Source organism: Phytophthora cinnamomi (genome assembly GCF_018691715.1).
Source record: "Phytophthora cinnamomi strain GKB4 chromosome Unknown Contig84, whole genome shotgun sequence".
NCBI lineage: Eukaryota > Oomycota > Peronosporomycetes > Peronosporales > Peronosporaceae > Phytophthora > Phytophthora cinnamomi.
Window position 1 is genome coordinate 429,794 of NW_027151017.1, and position 19,612 is coordinate 449,405.

Below are 19,612 nucleotides of genomic sequence, written 5' to 3' on the forward strand. Positions count from 1 at the left end.
GCACTCGCTGGCGCCAGCGATCATCCACCGCAACCTCAAGTGCGCAACGTCCTACTAAGCAGCGACCTGACGGTCAAGATGACGGACTTCGGCATCTCTCGCGAGCGGCTGGACCGCACCATGACGGAAGGACTGGGGACGTCGCGCTGGGTGGCGCCGGAGGTCATGCACGGGGAGATCAACGACGACAAGGTTGACGTGTTCTCGTTCGGTGTGGTGCTGTCAGAGCTCGATGTGCATTCGCTGCAGTACGCGTTCGTGAAGGTGAAGGGTCTGGCTGTCAGCTGTTGTCGGACACGGTGATCCTGCAAAAGGTGGCAATGGAGATACTTCGCGTGGAGTTCTCGACGTCAGGGTCCTCACCGATAGCGATGGCTGAACTTGGTGAGACTTGCGAGAGCGTAGACCTAAACGAGTGACCCAGTGCAGCGGAGGCGCTGTACAAGCTGCAGGCAAGTGGTGTCCGAGTAGTGGGCTAGTTTGTGGAGCAATACATGTCGCCTATGTTAGTCCTATTTCCTATCTCTATAGTTGACGACCCTCGCATCAAAGATTTCATTCATCATCTCGGTTCAGTGCCGCCATCAATGATTGATAGTAATATCGATTTCGCACTTAAAGTAGTATTAACATTTAGGAGACGATTTTGATTTGCTAATTGTATTAATATTACCAATTGGGTGCGTGGAAAATCTAATATTAATACATATAGTTACTAATAGTAAAATCAAACTACTGAAACGCCCTTACAACAGATTCCGCTCGCATTTCCTCATCCGCTCAATCTCTACGTCATTGTGATGAAGAATTAGCTGGCATTGGCCTCCCTCATTGCTCGTGTGTATGCGGAGAGGGATCGATACAAACGAATCTGTCGAAAACACTAGAAAAGCTGTCGAGGAGCAACGGGCGTCCTGAGCTCGGAAGGGTTTGTAATAGCCAATCTGCTAGAATCCCAACATCGGATTTCCGGCTCGCTGTTGCTTGAGTTCGGATGTCAGATTCCGCGAGAGTAGCTTCATTCGCCTCCGTAGCCTGACTCGACACAGATATCATTTGACTGCTTGCTAGGGAGGGCTCACAGTCCGGTTAATCTTTATTCCTGAAGGTGAGAACGCACCTGGAAAAACTACTGTCGCGCACCCTCCCGCCAAGGATCGGGCACGCGTGGGCTGTTCGGGGAGTATAGTCAAGGGTGGTTGGAGCTCGGAGGGGCTTTTCGCGGTAGGTACAGGAAGGAGGCGGTGCTAAACGAAAATGTAAAACGATACTTGTTAGACTTCGTTCTTAGCGGGAAAGTGTTTGACTGACAAGCAACTGCGGGCGTCGGCCTCGGCCGCGCACGCCCATACGCATGCCTCCTCCTCCATTCTACTCACCGGGACACCCTAACGTGCCATCCTTCCTTGTTGCGACACCTCCTCCCTCCTGGCCCGGGGAAGCACCGTAGCACGTCCTGACACCCGTCCTCGACGCCACCATGCTAGCCCTGGAAGCTCCCGTCGTCATCGTCTAACCCAGCTGAGATCTGGGTCTCGCGTCATTTTTCCGGGCGACTCCTCACGAATCGGTACGCTGCGCCACTCGGGTCTATCCATCCGTAGCTGTAGCCATCGGACGAGCGAGAGTCACCCCAGGCGGCCTCGGCGCGGGTCTTTCAGAGTCCAGGCCCAGCGAAGTCCCTCCTGGAATGTCACCCAGATTCCCGGGTACGGGACATTCTCCCCGACTAGAAGTTCGGCGTCCCCGACGAACGCGAAGCTGGGCCTGGGCTGCCATCTCCGTCAACGCGGTAGCCCTAGCAGCCAGCTCCGTCAGAGTATTGGCCAGCTCCACGTCGGCACGAGTGAAGTCGACCGGCGCAGCACAGTTCGGGAGTACGTCGCCCGCATTGGGTGGGAGATCGCACGCAGGGCGCATGGTTGCAGCTCGCAATAGTGACCGGGTACAGAAGTCGGAGAAGCAGATCAGCAAGGAGCTTCGCGACAACAAGTACGAGTCCCCCACAGTTCCGCCTTTCGACCCTAAAGAAGCCAAAGCCAGTGGGTACGCTCCCTTCCAACACGCTAACGGATCGTTCACTGCAGTGTGGGGAGATGCCTCCGACGACGGAGATGAAGACGAGGAGGACGACGACGGAGTCGAGGCGGACGACAGTGAGGAAGACAAGCCTCCTCCCCCAAAGGAGTCGAAGGCGAGCACACCTACCGCCCAAACCATTTAGCTCCAGTGTTGTTCGCCAGATAGTCATAACCATTCAATTTCAAGAGTTTTCTTTCATTCCCGAGAGGGCAGCCTTGGTCGAGCGCCTGGCTCAACGTCAAAAGTACAGGCACGGTGGAGAGTCGTGCAGATAAAATTCAAAGTAATCAAAATCCAAACAGGAAGAGCAGAGCCCTTCAGTGAAGAGGTTCCACGTGTCGATCGACTTCGGTGATCGAGGTGTTCGGGAACCAGCTCTTCCTCCTAGAAGAGCAAATCTTCCTCGTCGACAGACGCGTTGGCCCCAGCCAGTCGAGCGCTTCGACGAAGTTCGGGTAGCCCGAGCTCTTTTTGCCGAGTATCTTCGAACTCGCTGATGAGGGCGTGGTAGGTCGGTAACAGCGTGACAGTGGCGCGCCAGCAGACCTCATAAGTAGCCAAGAGTACCAAGTATTGTTCTTCTCCATTTTTCTTCCGCTTGGCAATGATATCGACCACAGGACAGTTCGTGCCTGAGAACACATTTTCCTCCCCACCGATGATCAGGCGTTCCACAAAACTCGTCGAGGGAAGGTCTTCCTCGGTGAGAGGGCCATCATCATCAACGCCCGGCTCGGAGTTCACGCCGCTGGGAGTCTCGGAAGGTATGGCCTGCTCCACCGACCCTTGAATCGCTTGAGGCGGTTGACATTGATAGTCACGACGCGATTGAGATGGGTGGGTATAGCGACTCGATAAGCGTTCTCGCCCATGGTGCCGACGACACGTTACGGCCCGTGCCAGGAGAAAGCTAGTTTCTTAGTCTTCTTTTCTCCGCGCCTGGCCCGGAAGTACTGGTACACCCACACGGGGTCTCCCACTTCAAATCTGGTTTCTTCTTGACCCTCGAGTCGAATCACGTGCCTGTCCTGCGCCTTCAGGAGCTGTCTCTCTATCATTCGGCGGGTATCACGGAGGGACAAGAGTAGTCGACGGCGGTAAGCGGCAACCTCGTTGCTTTTCCAATTGTTGCTCGTGTTGAGGAAGGCTAGGTCCAGGGCAGAACAGGATCTCGGCCGTAAAGGCTAAAGAACGGAGAGTCCTTGAGGGTCTCGTAGTAAGAGGTCTAGTAAGCGAACAACACTCGGGGCAAGTACAGATCCCAGTCAGTTTGCGTTTCGTTCACAAAGAGTCGAAGCATGCCTAGGACCGTGCCATTGAAGCGTTCTACCAACCCTTGGGTTTGAGGATGATAAGCAGCACCAAAGAGCTTCTTAATACCAAGGGTCTCGTAGAAAGAACGAGCCAGCTCAGATATAAAATTCGATCCTTGGTCGCTCAGGAGCTTCTCGGGGACTCCATGTCTCGAAACCACCTCATCCACCATAGTTTCGACGAACGTCACGGAGTCGAGCCGCGAGACCGCGAAGGCTTCGACCCATCGAGTGAAATAGTCAGCAAATACCAATATGAACTTGTTACCCCTTGGGGTGGTAACGAGCAGTCCAACTGCGTCCACGACCAACAACGAGAACGGACCAGAAAGTTCTTGGATTGGCATGCGTTGCATGGGGCCATTTCTCCAGGGACGATGTCCTTTTCCGCTGCCGCAAGTAGAGCATTCTCGAACATATTCAGCGACGTCGCGCTTCCAACCGTGCCAAAAGGCATGCTTTCGAACTTTGTCTAGCGTTTTAGCCACTCCGACGTGGGCGGTCAGCCATCCGTGTGGCAGTGGTGCAGTACCGTCGAGATAAATTGTAGGGGAATGACCGGCACCTCTATAGAGCTAGCAGGTCCAGCTCGAGCCTTCAAGTGTACCTTGCGCATCAATATTCCGTTGCGCACGACATAGTTAGGGGCCGTTAATAGTGTTCGCGTCCGTAGCTGCGGGTTCAGCGCCAGAGCACCACTTTCCAGGTAGGCGATCATCGCGAGGATCGACGGGGTGCGACGCTGTTCCTCCACAAAGCGATCCTGTTGCAGTCCGAATACGTCCACAGGGGACACCAACATTTGTTCTGATGACGACAGGCCGACCTCGTTTGAATTCAGCGAGGGAGAGGTAAGATCCAAGGCGTCCGCGGCCTGGGATTCACGCCCCCCGACTTCGACAGAACGGTGGGTCGCAGCCGGAGTGTCGGAGAACGAGGCCCCAGCGTTTGCCGTGGGGGAACTCGTCAGGCCGCTCTTCTCGACCAGAGCCGAATTCCGTACGTCTAAGTCAGCATCGTTGAGTGGGTCCGTCATCGAGATGGCCGCTATAGTGTAGGAGTACAAGCCTGAGAGTCCGTCCACGTGCCCCATCGCGGAGCCGGCGTTGAGTGGGTCCGTCATCGAGATGGCCGCTATAGTGTAGGAGTACAAGCCTGAGAGTCCGTCCACGTGCCCCATCGCGGAGCCGGCTTTGTGGTAAACCTTAAAGCGTAATTGGGAGAGTTCCATGGCCCACCTTGCTAGTTTTGCATTGCTGGTGCGGTTGGTTTCATTCAAGACCCAGGTTAACGCTTGGTGGTCCGTATAAAGGTCGAACTCGCGACGATCCAAGTAGCAACGGAACTTGCGGGGCGCCCACACTATTCCGCCACACTCAATCTCCGATGTTCCGTCCTGCTTGTTGATCCAGTTTTTCTCTGATTTCACCAGCAGTTTGCTGGCGTACGCTACCACTCGTTCCCGACCCTCTACAGTCTGCATCAGGAACGCGCCCACGGCCAATTTCGATGAGTTTACATAGAGCTTGAAGCGTTTTTTAGAAGTCGGGGTACACGAGGATAGGGGCTCCATTAGTTTCCGCTTCAATTGCATGAAAGCAGACTCGCAGTCGTCATTCCACGCAAAAGGAACGCCTTTGGCCTTTAAGCGTTCAATCGGGGCCGAGATGGCCGCATACCCGGAAATGTAGCGTCTGAAATAGCTAGTCATGCCCAAGAAGGTCCGTACAGTGTGGAGATCATGAGGTCGTTGAACGTTCAAGACCGCTTTGACCTTCTCGGGATTGGGAAGGATGCCCGAGGGAGTGACGATGTGTCCCAGGAAGGCGACCTGGTCCCGACCCCACTTGCACTTCTTCATTTTCAACTTGAACCCCGCGGAGCGGAACCGTTCCAGGACCTGATTCAGTCGCACCAGGTGAGTAGGGAAATCCTCACTAAACACTACACAGTCGTCGAGATACACGAGACAGGTGCGCCACTTCAGATCGATCAACACGTTCTACATGAGTCTTTCGAACGCCGGTACGGCGTTGCACAAGCCGAACGGCATAACTAACCACTCGAAAAGACCGTACTTGCAGGTAAAAGCAGTCTTCTCGACGCTATCCTAGGCCATGGGTACGTTCCAATAGCCGGAGGCGATGTCCATCGTCGAGAATAATTTGGCTTTCCCAAGAACGTCCAAGATGTCGTCTAGCAGCGGCATAGGATAGCAATCCTTAATAGTCACGGCGTTGAGGCGTCGGTAGTCAATACAAAATCGAATACCGCCGTCCGGTTTTCGGATCATTAGGACAGGGCTCGCCCAAGGGCTGGTTGAGGGGCGAATAAGGTTCAGACTGAGGTATGGTTGGACCTCCGCTTCCATGATGTCCCCTTCAGCCTTAGAGACGCGATACGGTTGTTGTTTGATCGGGGGGGGGGGGGGGGTCACCAGTGTCAATAGTAAATTCGAGTAGGTCCGTCCGACCAGGTTTCATCGAGGTCTCTACGAACAATTCCTTGAACGAGCCTAGCATCTCGGCGAATAGTTCCTTCTGCTCGCTTCCCAACTTAGAATCAGAGAAGCCCACGTCAAGTTCTTGGCTCAGAGCCGCAGCAAGCCCCGGTATGGGCTCGGTCGGAGCATGGTCGGGGTGAGTCGAAGCACTGATAGCGGAGTGAACCCAATCATATTCACGCGGAGTCGCAGTGCGTTCTGGCGTATGGGCCGCTTATCTGTCGTGACTACACTCGGCGGCGACTCGAATTCAAAAGCAGAGTCGGGCACCACGTTTATCGCAGCAAGGAGCGTTCCTTTCCTTATGATCAGTTCCTCAGTGGACGAATTGCATATCTCCACGACCACCTTTCGTTTCTGAACCGTACACAGCGTGCGGGCAATCCTCACAGTCTCGTTGAGGTCCACGAGCCCTTCCACCAGTACAGTAGACTCATCAGCAATTTCACCTTGGACCTCCGAGATAACCAAGGCTTGTCCACCCGGGCAAATGCGAACCGTGGAGTTGATCCGGGAGGCGTACACTTCTTCCACGCGAGGAGCACCAATAGGAAATACTTCACCCGTGTCTTTGAGAGTGACGATGTTATCGTCCAAGTCGACTACGGCACGGTAAGCCTTGAGTGTATCGGTACCCAAGATGACATCAACGTGAAGTCGGTCTGCCACGACGAATGGCCTCACCCTTTCTTGAAAACCAAGCTGTATGGACAGGTCCAAAGCCCCCTTGATTCGTAGAGGGTGTCCTGAATCACTGCTCAGATCGCGAGGGCAAGGACGCAGGGGAGCGTCCGCTCTCCCCACTACCGTCAACATGCGGGCGTCCATGAGGCTAGCGACCGCTCCAGTGTCGATGAGCATCTCGGCCGGCACACAGTCGACGAAGCCTGCGGAGACGGCCTCAACCCCTCCGACGGTACCGATCAAGCGTTTCCCGCCTGAGACAATACCAGCGGCGTCCCCGCCGTTCGGGGCCGGTTGGTCAGGAACCTCGCGTAGTCCAGGATTGCGCATCTTCTTGGTCGTGGGCACGACGTAGACGTTCTCGAACAGGCCATTGTCGTGGTCGTTTCTGCTGCCGTGCGTTCCCAACGCTTCAAAGATGGAGGCATACAATGAGGAACAGTCGAAACTCACGCGCTTACCACCGGAAATCTTACTGGGGCGAGGAAGGGCGCGGCAACGGTCGCAACGAGGTCCTCTACCAATCACCTTGTCACGGACCCTGGAAGCTTTCTTGGAGTACGCCTCCAACACTTCATTTATAACTCTTTCAGACAGAGCCTCGCTCGCAGGGGGACCGAAGCATTCCAAGGCAGTGTGAACTCGCACCGGGAGCCCTTGATCCTCCGACCAGGGAGGGTCACCAGTCCACAGCATCTGCTCGCTCGAACTAACCAGCCTAGACGAGCATGTAGGGCACCGACTCGGGAGGCGGGGCTCGCCGTCCAGTACGAGGTGGTACACCATCTTTCGCGCCCAGGCACGCCACTTATCAGGTAACTTATGCATGTCTTCGGCCGAAGCAGGGGTCGGGACTGTGACGGGAGTGCCCAGGTCCAGCTTCACCGAGATGTTCTGTTCTACCGCCGCTTCGTCGACGGCGATTGACGGCCTAACTTTACACGTCCTCGGCGTCCGATCGGCGTCTAGGTTCGCTCCACTCCTGACGAAGCGCGTGTCGGGACTGCTATCGAACACAGAGCAGACAGCGGTCACCGCAGCCTCGGCCTTTAGGGCGCCCCGGAAGTCCCTGCTCGCCCTCTTGGCTTCTTTGGAAGTGGCCAACGTTTCCTGGTACCAGTGCAGCCAATACTCGGGAGTAGAAAACAAGCCTGGCGAAGATTCGCGATTTCGGGCCAACTTCTCCTCCGGGATGTTCAATAGACCGCTCAAGGTGGTCAAAGGGAGCTCTTGTAATTGTTCTTCATTTTTTTCATCCGCCTCCGAAGCTCAACTTCGTCCCTCGGAGGTAACCGTTCCTCCAGTTCCTTCTCATATTTTTCCTTCTCCTCGGCCACCGAGGAGGGTCCTCCGTTCTCCAAAGCGTCCAATTCCTCCGGCGTAAATAGTCTAGCATATGGCGGGGCCAGTGTCTCGGTGGGTTTGGTTTCCCCGTCTCCTTGAGTCAGTTCCGACTCGGAGGCGCTTTCTTCGTTGGGGTCGCGTTCGGGTTTCGTCTCCAGGGTATAGGTAGGTCTCGGGCTCACCGCGGCAGCGTTCGGGTCCAGCTCGGGCGGGTCGCTCACCGTCTTCTCATTCTCCAGATTGTCGTTGCCATTTCGGTCCACACAGCTAGATTCGTCACGCTCGGTATCGAAAGTGTTCCGGTTCACTTTCATACTAAAGTCTTCATAGGATACTTCACGTTGAGGGGTATGTCCGCGCTTGGTACAGTTCTCGTAGGGCGTTCACAGTCTCGCCTTTTCCTTCACTTGTTCGGGGTTCATTCTCGTCTCGCTCGGGGTCTTCACTTGGTGGAGGTTCTTCACTCGATTGGGGTTCACGCTCGCCACGCCTGGGTTCCTCCCTCGCTGGGGTCTCTGCACTCGCTTGGGGTTCACGCTCGTCACGCTTGGGTTCCTTCCTCGATGGGGTTTCTGCACTCGCTTGCACGGCTTTGGGCTCGTCACGGTTGGGCTCGATTCGGAAGGGTATAACCACCTCGATGGGGGCTACGGTCTCTTTCTTTTCGTTTGTTTTCTCGGCTTCGTCTTCATAGTTCCACTCTTGACCTCAGGAGGCAGTAATCTGGCTCGGCACCCCCTCAACAAGCAGTTGATTCTTGTTGTCTTCGTTCTCGTTCATTCCATACATAGTACATTCATATACACCAAGAACGACGTTAACCGTTCCTCCCAGCCCAGTGCACGCTTCGAGGCATTCGAACTCCTCCTCAACTGGATCAGAAGCGCGCCCGCTCGTGTCACTCCATTGACAAGAGGAAGGTGTGACACATCCTTCCCCTTCCTCTCGCCCCCATCATTGCTGGCTGGGCGGAGACACTTGCACGGGAGCGGCGGTCGAGGGGTCCGGCGGAGTCATCGGTCGGTATGCCGCTCGAGCCGGGCAATTTAACACCAAATGGTCCGGGCGGCCACACAAATAGCACGTTCGCCCACCCCGGGGATCACCGCCCTGGCCCGCTCCCGTTAGGACCTGGGTCTCCCGCGGGCGATCACATTCGACTGCAATGTGGCCCCTCATCTGGCAGCACGGGCACACAGCGTTCGCACGACGGCAGTTAATGCGACTACAAACGAGATTGTGACGCCTCCCGCACACAACTCGACCTTCTTGAGTATACATATCCGGCCCCTGTCGTATCCCGCGGAACGGAGTTTCCGGCATCGATCCACCCGACATCGCTGGCGGGGAAGCGTTCTGGGTCCCCTGCACACTCGGTTGAGAGAATGAAGCCGCTGATACTGGAGCATGCCTGGGGGAACGCGGCGAACGAGCCATCTGTTGTTGCTGTTGCTGGACGAGTAAGTTTTGTGTTTGTTGCATCATGTTCAGCATTTGCTGCATCAGAGAGTTTTCGGAGTCTGCCTTTGACGGGGAATCAGACGAGAATTCGGCATCATCCTCAACCGGGAGGTGCATGTTCTTGTAGAGCAGTACCGCGACAGCCTGAGGGATCGAGTTGACCATCGTGGTCACCAGAGCCGCTTTCCACTCCTTATTGCGCAGTCCGGACAGGAAGTACTGGTAGCGCATCGCAGGGTAGTAACACTGAGCGGCATCACAGAGGCTGGATATGAGGTCGCCCCAGACCTCGGCCGACATGTCCTTGGCACGCTTAGTAGATTTCAACCGTTCAATCATCTGTAGAGGTGTCTGGCAGATAAACGGATTGTGGAACCGGGTCCGCAGCGTCTCGAAGTTATCAATCTGCGAGTACATCCACCACTCTTCCCCAGCCTTCCCTTTTAGACACTCACGGAAAGCGCTCAAGCGAAGAGCGTCATCCAACCCTTCCGTAGCGCGTTCGAAAGCACTCCAGAATGTTCTGGCCTTGTCTACCGAGGCGGAGTCTGAGTAGAACGGTTGTATCATCCGTACAGCGTTTTTGATATGCGTCGGCATGCCATAGCGAGGTTGACTCAGAGGTTGACCGAATGAGGCCCCAAAGCCGTACGGAGGGTAGACATATGGGTAGGCTGGTCCGGAATAGCTCGCCGGGGCTGCCCCTACTACAGAAGGCATTCCTTGAGGTAGTGGTTGACTCTGGTTCGGGAACGGTCCTCTGCTAAGAGGTTGTCCCCGCCTCCACCGGGTGGAGACGGACCCCAGGCGGCGACGGTCCCCAGGTGGAGACGGACCCCAGTCGAGAGACCCCCGGACAAGGCAGCTGACCCGGTAGTAGGAGTCTGGTGGCTCTGCATCGGAACCGCTGTTCCTGGAACAGTTGGTGGCGCGGCCACCGGTTTGACCGGGGGGGAGGAGTCACGAGTGGTGTCGTTGGACCCTGGGACGGCACCCGAGGTCCCCAGTGGCCTTGGATAGAGTGCACCGGTGTTGGGATCCTGGCAGTAGGGTGCTACGTCGGGGGAGTGGTGGTCCTCGCGTCTGGAGCCGAGGCTAGACTGCCTTGGGTTGGAGCCGTTGACCAGCTCGGGAGTGGAGCGGTCGGATACCCGAACCTGATCCCTGCAACGGCGGACGGGTCCGCAATGGTACAGTTCTGGTACGACGGGATAGCGGTCTTCACGCGGGTAGTCGGCGGCGTCATGGTCGCTGTCGTAGTCGCTGGTGTGGCAGGAACCCCTGCTCCACCTAGGGTAGGTCCTTGCGTAGCGTACTGCGGCATTTGATAACCGTAACCGTAAACCGTTCCGGAATTCGGGTCCAAGGGCGGGTTTGAGAGGTGGTGGCCCCAGTTGTCGTCGTCGGAGCCGCAGGGTCTCCTCCCCATTGGTTCCAATATTGTATCGTCGGGTCAGGACCGAGAGGGGCGTCGGCCGTCGTTGGGGCGCTCGAGCCCGAATACTGAGGTAGCGAGGCCTGGTCACCACTAACAGTAGGAACCACAGCAGGTGACAGGGCTCCGGGGCCCAACGACCCTCTTTCGCCGAATTGAGGTGGGTTCGCAGGAGCCAGGATCGTTGGAACGCTTCCACCGAGGGCAGGAGCGGTCTGATTAACTCCTCCCGTCGACAGGGAAGGCGTGTTCGTCGTAGTCGTAGGCGCAGCGGAAAGCCCCGCTGCTCCGGTTATCGTAGCAGAGGCGTGCGGAAGTAGCACGGTAGTAGCACGCACAGGCGAAACAGGTTCAACTCGTGGCGTCGGCTCGGCTCCGGAGCCCCGCGCCGCCCAGCGCAGCACTTGCGATCGTACGGCTCCGAGCCCAGCGGGAGTTGACAGGTCAGGCCGGTTCGGGTCAGTGAGTATCGGTCGAAGTCCATCCTGACCAGCCACATCTTCTGTAGTCGCTCGAGGGAGTTCCGTCACACCTCGTGAGGGTCGACCTCCCTCCCCTTCCTCAGCGGAGAGGAACACTTCACTCACCGCAGGGGAGTCACTGAAGCGCTCGTCTCCCTCATCAATAGAATCCATTGTTACTTCCTTCACGTAGTCGTCACTCGAAATTTCGGTGTTTGGGTACAGTACGGGCCCGGTCCAGTGGACCCACACCAAAACCCAGTGCACGGCCTTTTAGTCTCCAGTAGCAGCAGCCACCGCTCGTTGGAGCCGTCTCGTTTGGGTCTGAACTTGAACGCTTGTCCCACTGAGCGGAACGCTTCCTAGCAGACCAGTTTCTTCACGCAGTAAGTGTCGCCGTCCACGCTGGTACTCAGGCTGACTTCTCGGGCCTTGTTGCGCCGACGAAGCCGAACTGGACAGACGTCACGGCCCTTGCTCGACCACAGGAAGTCGCTGCTCCACACAGACGCCTCTGGCGGCAGCCTACAAGCCTCTCGAGCTCACTCCACTCAAGACCTTCTCCAGCGCACGCGTACCTTGTTTCTCCACCAAATGTCGCGCACCCTCCCGCCAAGGATCGGGCACGCGTGGGCTGTTCGGGGAGTACAGTCAAGGGTGATTGGAGCTCGGAGGGGCTTTTCTCGGTAGGTTCTGGAAGGAGGCGGCGCTAAACGAAAATGTAAAACGATACTTGTTAGACTTCGTTCTTAGCGGGAAAATGTTTGATTGACAAGCAACTGCGGGCGTCAGCCTCGGCCGCGCACGCCCATACGCATGCCTCCTCCTCCATTCTACTCACCGGGGCACCCTAACGTGCCATCCTTCCTTGTTGCGACACCTCCTCCCTCCTGGCCCGGGGAAGCACCGTAGCACGTCCTGACACCCGTCCTCGACGCCACCATGCTAGCCCTGGAAGCTCCCGTCGTCGTCGTCGAGCCCAGCTGAGACCTGGGTCTCGCGTCATTTTTCCGGGCGACTCCTCACAAATCGGTACGCTGTGCCACTCGGGTGTATCCATTCGTAGTCGTAGCCATCGGATGAGCGAGAGTCACCCCAGGGGGCCTCGGCGCGGGTCTTTCAGAGTCCAGGCCCAGCGAAGTCCCTCCTGGAATGTCACCCAGATTCCCGGGTACGGGACAATTTACAAGTCAGTTTTTCAAATGTTACCGTATATTCAAAATTTATGTGATGATTAAAGTGATTGTAGACCTCCGCTTTGCCCTGAGGCCTCAAGCTGCAAATAGCCAGTATGGTAATTTCATGCTTTCGACATACCTGTGGATAGTTCGCCGTGGGTAGCACCAACGTGCTCGCGGCCGTGGGCTGCTCGTCATGATGTACCCGCCTCTCACCAAGGTGCGCAGGAACCTGGTGCTGCTCACGATGGTGCAGAATTGGGTGCTCGGGTCCTTCGTCATGTTCTTCCTCTAGTTGGCCTTCTGCAGCGGCGACGTTGGCTACATTACGGGGCTCAGTTTCGTGTGCTGCGCGTGCTGTATTGTCATGGCCGTGGTCTGGAACGGCCTCGCGGGCGGAGACGCTGCGTACTGCGCCGCTATTGTGGCCGTGAACGGTAGATTGTTCAGCAGATCGGTTGCCGATTTGACCTGGTTTGAACTGGGTCAGGGATTAGATTATATTCGGTTATATAACCGATATATTCTGACCAGATGAACAGATCAAGAAAATACATCATAATTAGTCCGGAAATATGCATATTCAAAAGAATTTAGGTCAACTAATTTAGCTTATAGCTGGACTATTTCGTAATTTGTAACATCTAAAACTGGTAACCTTGACTTTGTTCAGACGGTGACCATTATAGTTCTCTGGATTTTATCCAGAGTAGTTGGGGCGATACAAGTGCGCGTACTAGTCCCTATATAATCGCAGGTCCCTGAATCACGTATAAGATAGCAAAACAGTAATGTATCGGGACGAATCTGCTAGATTTTATACATGGGCGGACAGCATATTATCCTGTGCGTGTTGCTTGAGTCTTTTACGGGCGACATTCGCGTGACAAGATAATCTGGATGTTACTTGTAGCGCTTAACATCAGGGGGGGGGGGGGGGGTACGCAGTAGATATCCGCACGGCTACATGTAATACATGTAAAACAAACGTACTACAAATAGATCAATGTCATTCTCGGTTGGTACAATCCTTCGACGCCATACTCCATACTCCCTCCTAACCGAGGTTGCGCTGTTCGATCATACCGAATATTGCGATGTCGTGCAGTTTAGCGACACCGACTGGGCGCTGATGCAGCTGGTCTATCGTCCCCGCTTTAAACTCCTGCGGATAACGTACACAGTGGCCTCTAACCACCCACCTTCCTTCTGCAGCTGTGGTGGAGGTAGCCACGTACAACGAGACGTTGTCCGTGGTCCCGAACTTGGGGAGGGAGGGAGAGAGAGGGAGGGGGTAAGTGTTTCCGCCACGCGCGGTCTCATTCCCTCTCGCGGTAGATATTTTGCTGCCCCCACCAGGCTGGTGACCACCACCAGCAGCAGCAGCAGCATCGTATGTGTTGCGTCTGTAGCACGGGGTTGTATTGAGTTTCGTGTATTACGGTAGCGATCTGACGCCAACAAATTCGTGAGAACTCTGGATTGTCGCTCAGAATAACAGTAGTTGTATCGAAAAGTCGCCAGGGGTAAAACGAATTCGCGTGTGCACAAACGCACAAGAAACGCAAAAGTTTTCATACAAAAATGAAGTCAGACGCCATCGAATTCAAGAGAATCATGCTTTTTTGCCAAGTCCCAGTAACGCCAGAATTGCGTGGCTATTAGCAGGCATCTCAGGACCCAACTATCCAGGTTCTCTTGCCAGGTCCCAACAACGACACCTCGCCTCTCGCAGCAGAAGAACTGGCCTGTGAACGCCGGTGTGGACAAGATCATCTCCGCGCTGGAGCCCGTGAAGGAGTCGTACCCGACGCTATCGACGGCCGACTGAATCGAGCTGGTGGGCCAGGTGGCCCTCGACGACCCCGGCAACGTGACCGTCGCCTTCGTGGGCGGCCGCACGGACGCTAACAACGGGAACGGCACGGAGATCCTGGCCCCGTGCGAGTACTATAACGCGACACTGATCTCCGTGCGTGACAACATCAAGACCCTCGGTGTGTCTCCGTACGAGGCGGTGGCCCTGGCTGGACGTTCGCGCACAATGGCGCAACAGAAGACCTTGGACTATAGCGGCTCGTACAGCAGCGACTCGCTCACGCTGTCGAACGAATAATTTCAGGTGCTCCTGAACGAGACGGGGACCGAGGTACCCGTCGGAGAAGGAGTACAAGGCGGGAGAGCAAGGACGTGTACATGATGGACACGGACCTGGCACGCCTGAGCTGAAGGAGGCGGTGCAGCTGATCGCTTCCGAGGAGGGCTTCTTCAAGCACGTGTTCTCTTCGACGTGAGCCAAGGTCATGACAGCCGACCACTTCAACGCGAGCAGCCACTAAGCAGGGCGGCGGCGCGTATAAGGCATCCTAGTCGATAAATACAGTTGACCCTGCACTCACCAGTGCAAGTGCGGTAGCATAATTAAAGCGAAGTTTCTATGATCGACTGGTTGCTTGCATTTCTTTCATTCATTAGTGTGATGGAACTCTTCTCACTCGTAGAGGTTCTGTTCATAGTGGTCTGACATAGGCGCCGTGGTCCAGCCCAATGTGGACCAAACTTATTTACTCTCTTTGGCCCTTGCTGAGCAAGGTAGGCGGCTCTTTTAGGGTCAGCGGTGATGTTCGCGCGACAACCACCAACTTCGGGATCGCCCATTCACGCCAACTCAAGAGGCACTGGTAGAAACAGAGAGGCTGTGGCAGAACTTACTTCATGATAAAATCCAGAGCTTCTCCGTGCTTTAGCACGGCTTAGTTTGAGATTATAATTTAAAGATGAAATGTTGTGGTAGTGCATCTGTGACGGATTCATGTAACGATACATGATTCGTCAAATTCTTCATACGTAAATTGTCAATTGGTACATTTGGTGTACACGTCAATTGATAATTTGACCAATGATAGTTGAGAAGAAGTTTTTGTCATTAGTTTAGCGAACGTAGCTACAACAGGGTAGTGCTGCAACTTGCTAGCGACAAGTTAAAACTTAATGTCGCTCTTCAATTTTCCATCGTGAGCGCTAGTACCATTACAGCATCTACATCACGCCTGGCTTGATGCTTTTGTAGCTCAGGGTGACCGAATTGTACCTATACAGTCTGTTGCGGACTTAAACATACGTGATTTTCGGCGTCATATAGAGACAAGAAACACAGGATGGGCGACATCGTTCAAAGAGGCCTCAGAGAGACCGTTTGCAACCGGAGCGAAGCGGAGGTCTGCAATGGTCGGCGCGTGGGTCGGAGTAGTTGCACTGCGAAGTAGGTATCATCTATTTACCGACGCCTTGCCCAAGCGAAATTGGCGGCGCAAACGAGGAGCTCACTTGTCGAGGGCTTCCCATTGTACGCCAATCCTCCCGAAAAGTCTGACCTAACGTCCGATCGTATACGACCCGGAAAATACAGTAGGTAGGTAACCGCGTCGTACAGACGCATCGTATCCCGAACTAGAGTATGATTTCCCTTGACGGAATTTGTCGCTTGAGCACGAAGCTGTTCAACAGTCGTACAGTCAAGCGCTTGGTCCTCCTGCGCGCGAAGCTCTCAGAATGCGTTGAAGTATGAGCCACAGCGGTGAGAGTAGGTCATGTCGTGTGTGCTTTTTGCCGCACAGGTGAAAGTGAGCTAGTTCCCGTTGGATGGGAGAGAAAGCATGTGCCCGTTAGCTCCGCGTGCTATCGTTGCACCCGTTGCACCAAACTATCTTCAGGACTGTGAGCTTGAGCTAAGTAATGTCTGGATTAAAATCCAGAGAATATCTGTTAAAAGTTTTAGATATTTCCTCACCATGGTGTAAGTCACACCAATGCATACATTGAAGTGGGCCACCACAAGGAGTGGTCCACACATATCCTAAGATCTTATTTATAGAAAGTAGCATCTTTCTACCAATTAGAGACGTGGAAATTGGCGGGGCTCTCACAGCCAGCCGCTGTCAACCCCTTTCACAGATGATAAACAGTTTTAGCAGATTTAGGAGGAAGATCAATTTATACACATTACAGTTCTCATTTTACCTAATCTAAGTCACTTGGAATCTTATCTGATTTAAATTATATTTGTGTATTCAAATATAATTAACTCAAATTATTAATAAACTCCTACGCTTCCTCATCCACGTAGCGCAACGTGTAAGCTAAAGTAGTGAGTCAAGTTATACCCACTACACCTGGTAGCACTTTGTAGTCCACCTAACGACCGACTGCTTGACGTTCGTACGGGGTGTACGAACGCGGAGCCGAGAACTACATGAACACGGAGGTGGCTATGGAGAGCTCCAATACGCCTGCAACGCATGTTGCACGCGCAGACCGCCCCCATCTGTCTGACCCAGAGTGGGAAGCCCTTCAGCGACTGTCAACAGTCATTGGAGAAGCGGCGATAGCTACAATGCTGCGCATGCTATCGCCGACGGAGCAACATGGTGTTGCTCTGGGGTTCATCATGAAGGAGCAGCGTGATGCTGCTTCCTCAGTTACGGCGTCGTCTTGACGGCACCGCGTGCTCAATCATTAAAATTGAGCGTGAGCAATTATGTAGGAAGAGAGGGAGAGCCTCTCCTCCGATGGCTTGTCGAATTCGACACAGCCATAGCGGCTCGACGCATCGTCGACCCGCTGTCGAAGGTCGCGTTCGCCATGTCTTGCCTTGGCGGACGCACAAGGATGGGCGTACGGGCGCCGACTCTCCGATCCGACGTGCTTCAGCACGTACGAAGTGTTCAAAGAGGAGCTCAGACAAGCGTTTGAGCCCTGCAAAATGAGTTCCGGTCGAGGGCGGAGTTCCTCGACCTTCAGCAGGGTAAGTATGACGTCCATGCTTACGCGCAGCGTGCACGATGCTTGGTCTCAAATATCGTGACTAATCCAATTGACGAGGCGACTAAGGTCGTCACGTTTATGGAGGACTTAGAGATGGGCCCGTGAAGACCTATCTCTTCCGAGTGTACCCGAGTACTCTCGAAGCTGCAATCTACCTTGCCATGCAAGAAGAGTTCAGCCTGCGGCAGGCTAAACCCCATGCAAACGTGTTAAGGCCGCAACCGCGCCCGGTAGCGAGGACGGGAGGTCCAGAACCAATGGACCTCTCGAACGCAACATCTGCTGGTTACCAGCAGCAGGGAGAGTAACGTGCGATGCTTCCGTTGCGGAAGGATCGGTCACTTCGCACGGGAGTGCACAGCTCCCATGCCCCTGGAGGTGGCCGTCATGGCGATGCTAGGCATCGCCGCGGATAACAAAACGCAAACATCCAGTAGGCGCGGGGCGCCACACCAGTGGGATCCACGTCGGCGGTGCTGCCGACGTCGGAAGATGAGGATGAATCGGTTCTGGGAACCAACACTCGCGTTCAAGTACGCATGGAACAGTCCCTGACCCGAAGAGGTCAGGTCGACGACGACGCGTCGACTCCGGGAGTCGACGCACCCTCGGTGATGAGGGGCTCCGATAACTGGCGTCGAGGTGACAAAGGCGTGTCAACTCCGGGAGTTGACGTTGCAAACAGTGCGGACGGTTGCAAACGTACCGCACTGACGCAATTGCATGCTGTCGTGCAGCCCGGCACGACAGCATGCAAACTGCCACGAAACCGTCTGCTGGACAGCCTGAGGCGGTGACGCCGAACGTCGAGACGCTAAGTGTCTTGACGCGCATCCAGACTGGATTCCAGTATCGTGAAATGGGACTCGCTAATCCTCCGACGGCGTCGGAGTTGACTTCAACTTCAGTCATGAGCTGGAAGCGCTTCACCGCGACTTGCACGATGGACGCATCGAGCAGGTTTGCGTTCTTTCGAATAGCGAAAGAACGGAGGCGAGCGAAGAGCTGAGGCAGCTCTTCATGGGAAGTACCACTGAGTGAAGACACCCTCAGGGCCGTTCTTAACTGAGCGGTAGGTTGGGTGTGCGGTGTGCGTAGAGTACCACTCTGCGCGTCGTCGTTAAGAATGACGGAGTGTAGGGCGGTAGGCTGCTGTACTTGACTGTACCTGTGTCCGAGAAATTGTCTCATTCACAAAACGCCCCGAACCCCTGTGGCAGATACTACGTATGTTCCCTCAGCTAGTCGATTCGGACGACGAGGAATGGAGCAGTTCATCCAGTGATGAAGAGATGAATGACATTGTCGTGTGTGTCGCTGCAGCGATGCAGGCGCTTGCCATTAGAGAAGATTATTTCTGTCAGCAGCGGATCATTTGGAGCGACCACGTAGCGGTCCCTACGGCGGCGAAGCTCGTTTGAGAGGAATTATCGAATGGATGAAGGTTCTTTTGATCATCTGTTGGAGTTGCTGCGCCCAGATCTGCAGGTAGATGCGGTCATGTCGACGGTTCGCACGGGTGAAGCCCCGATTTCTGCCGAGGTAGTTTTGCACTGTACACTGCGATGGCTAGCTGGCGGATCCCTCGACATTTGCACTATTGGCCACATTAGCCACGCTTCATTTTATCGCTGCCTCCTATAACGGGGTTAACGCAATAACCACATGCCTGCTCTGGCCATCAAGCTTCCGAGAACACACGAAGAGATCGAGAGGACAACTTTCGCTCGCTCAAGTACAGATGCAAATACAGCAGCTCAATATGACCATGGCAATACGCGAAAAAACGGGTTGTGATGCCCCGAAGCTCGGAATTTTATGCATGGCTAGCTGGCGGATCCCTCGACATTTGCACTATTGGCCACATTAGCCACGCTTCATTTTATCGCTGCCTCTATAACGGGTTAACCCAATAACCACATGCCCTGGGCCATCAAGCTTCCGAGAACACACGAAGAGATCGAGAGGACAACTTTCGCTCGCTCAAGTACAGATGCAAATACAGCAGCTCAATATGACCATGGCAATACGCGAAAAAATCCGGGTTGTGATGCCCCGAAGCTCGGAAGTTTATGCATGGCTAGCTGGCGGATCCCTCGACATTTGCACTATTGGCCACATTAGCCACGCTTCATTTTATCGCTGCCTCTATAACGGGTTAACCCAATAACCACATGCCCTGCTCTGGCCATCAAGCTCGAGAACACACGAAGAGATCGAGGACAACTCGCTCGCTCAGTACAGATGCCAATACAGCAGCTCAATATGACCATAACAATACGCGAAAAAATCCGGGTTGTGATGCCCCGAAGCTCGGAATTTTACGC

At 54.8% G+C, this 19,612-nt stretch overlaps 1 protein-coding gene across 2 annotated transcripts; it reads left to right on the top strand.

The window, feature by feature from the left end:
• Positions 1–78: 78 nt before the first annotated feature.
• IUM83_18434 lies at positions 79–14,577 on the top strand (the record flags this gene model as incomplete). 2 transcript variants are annotated; one of them, XM_067943435.1, is made up of 2 exons in its annotated part: positions 79–264; positions 14,311–14,577. In XM_067943435.1, 2 exons carry the CDS (start codon positions 79–81, stop codon positions 14,575–14,577), a joined length of 453 nt encoding a protein of 150 aa, XP_067784867.1. The 2 variants fall into 2 exon arrangements, with proteins under 2 accessions (XP_067784867.1, XP_067784868.1); XM_067943434.1 differs by lacking the exon at positions 14,311–14,577 and having other exon boundaries at positions 79–303.
• Positions 14,578–19,612: the final 5,035 nt, after the last annotated feature.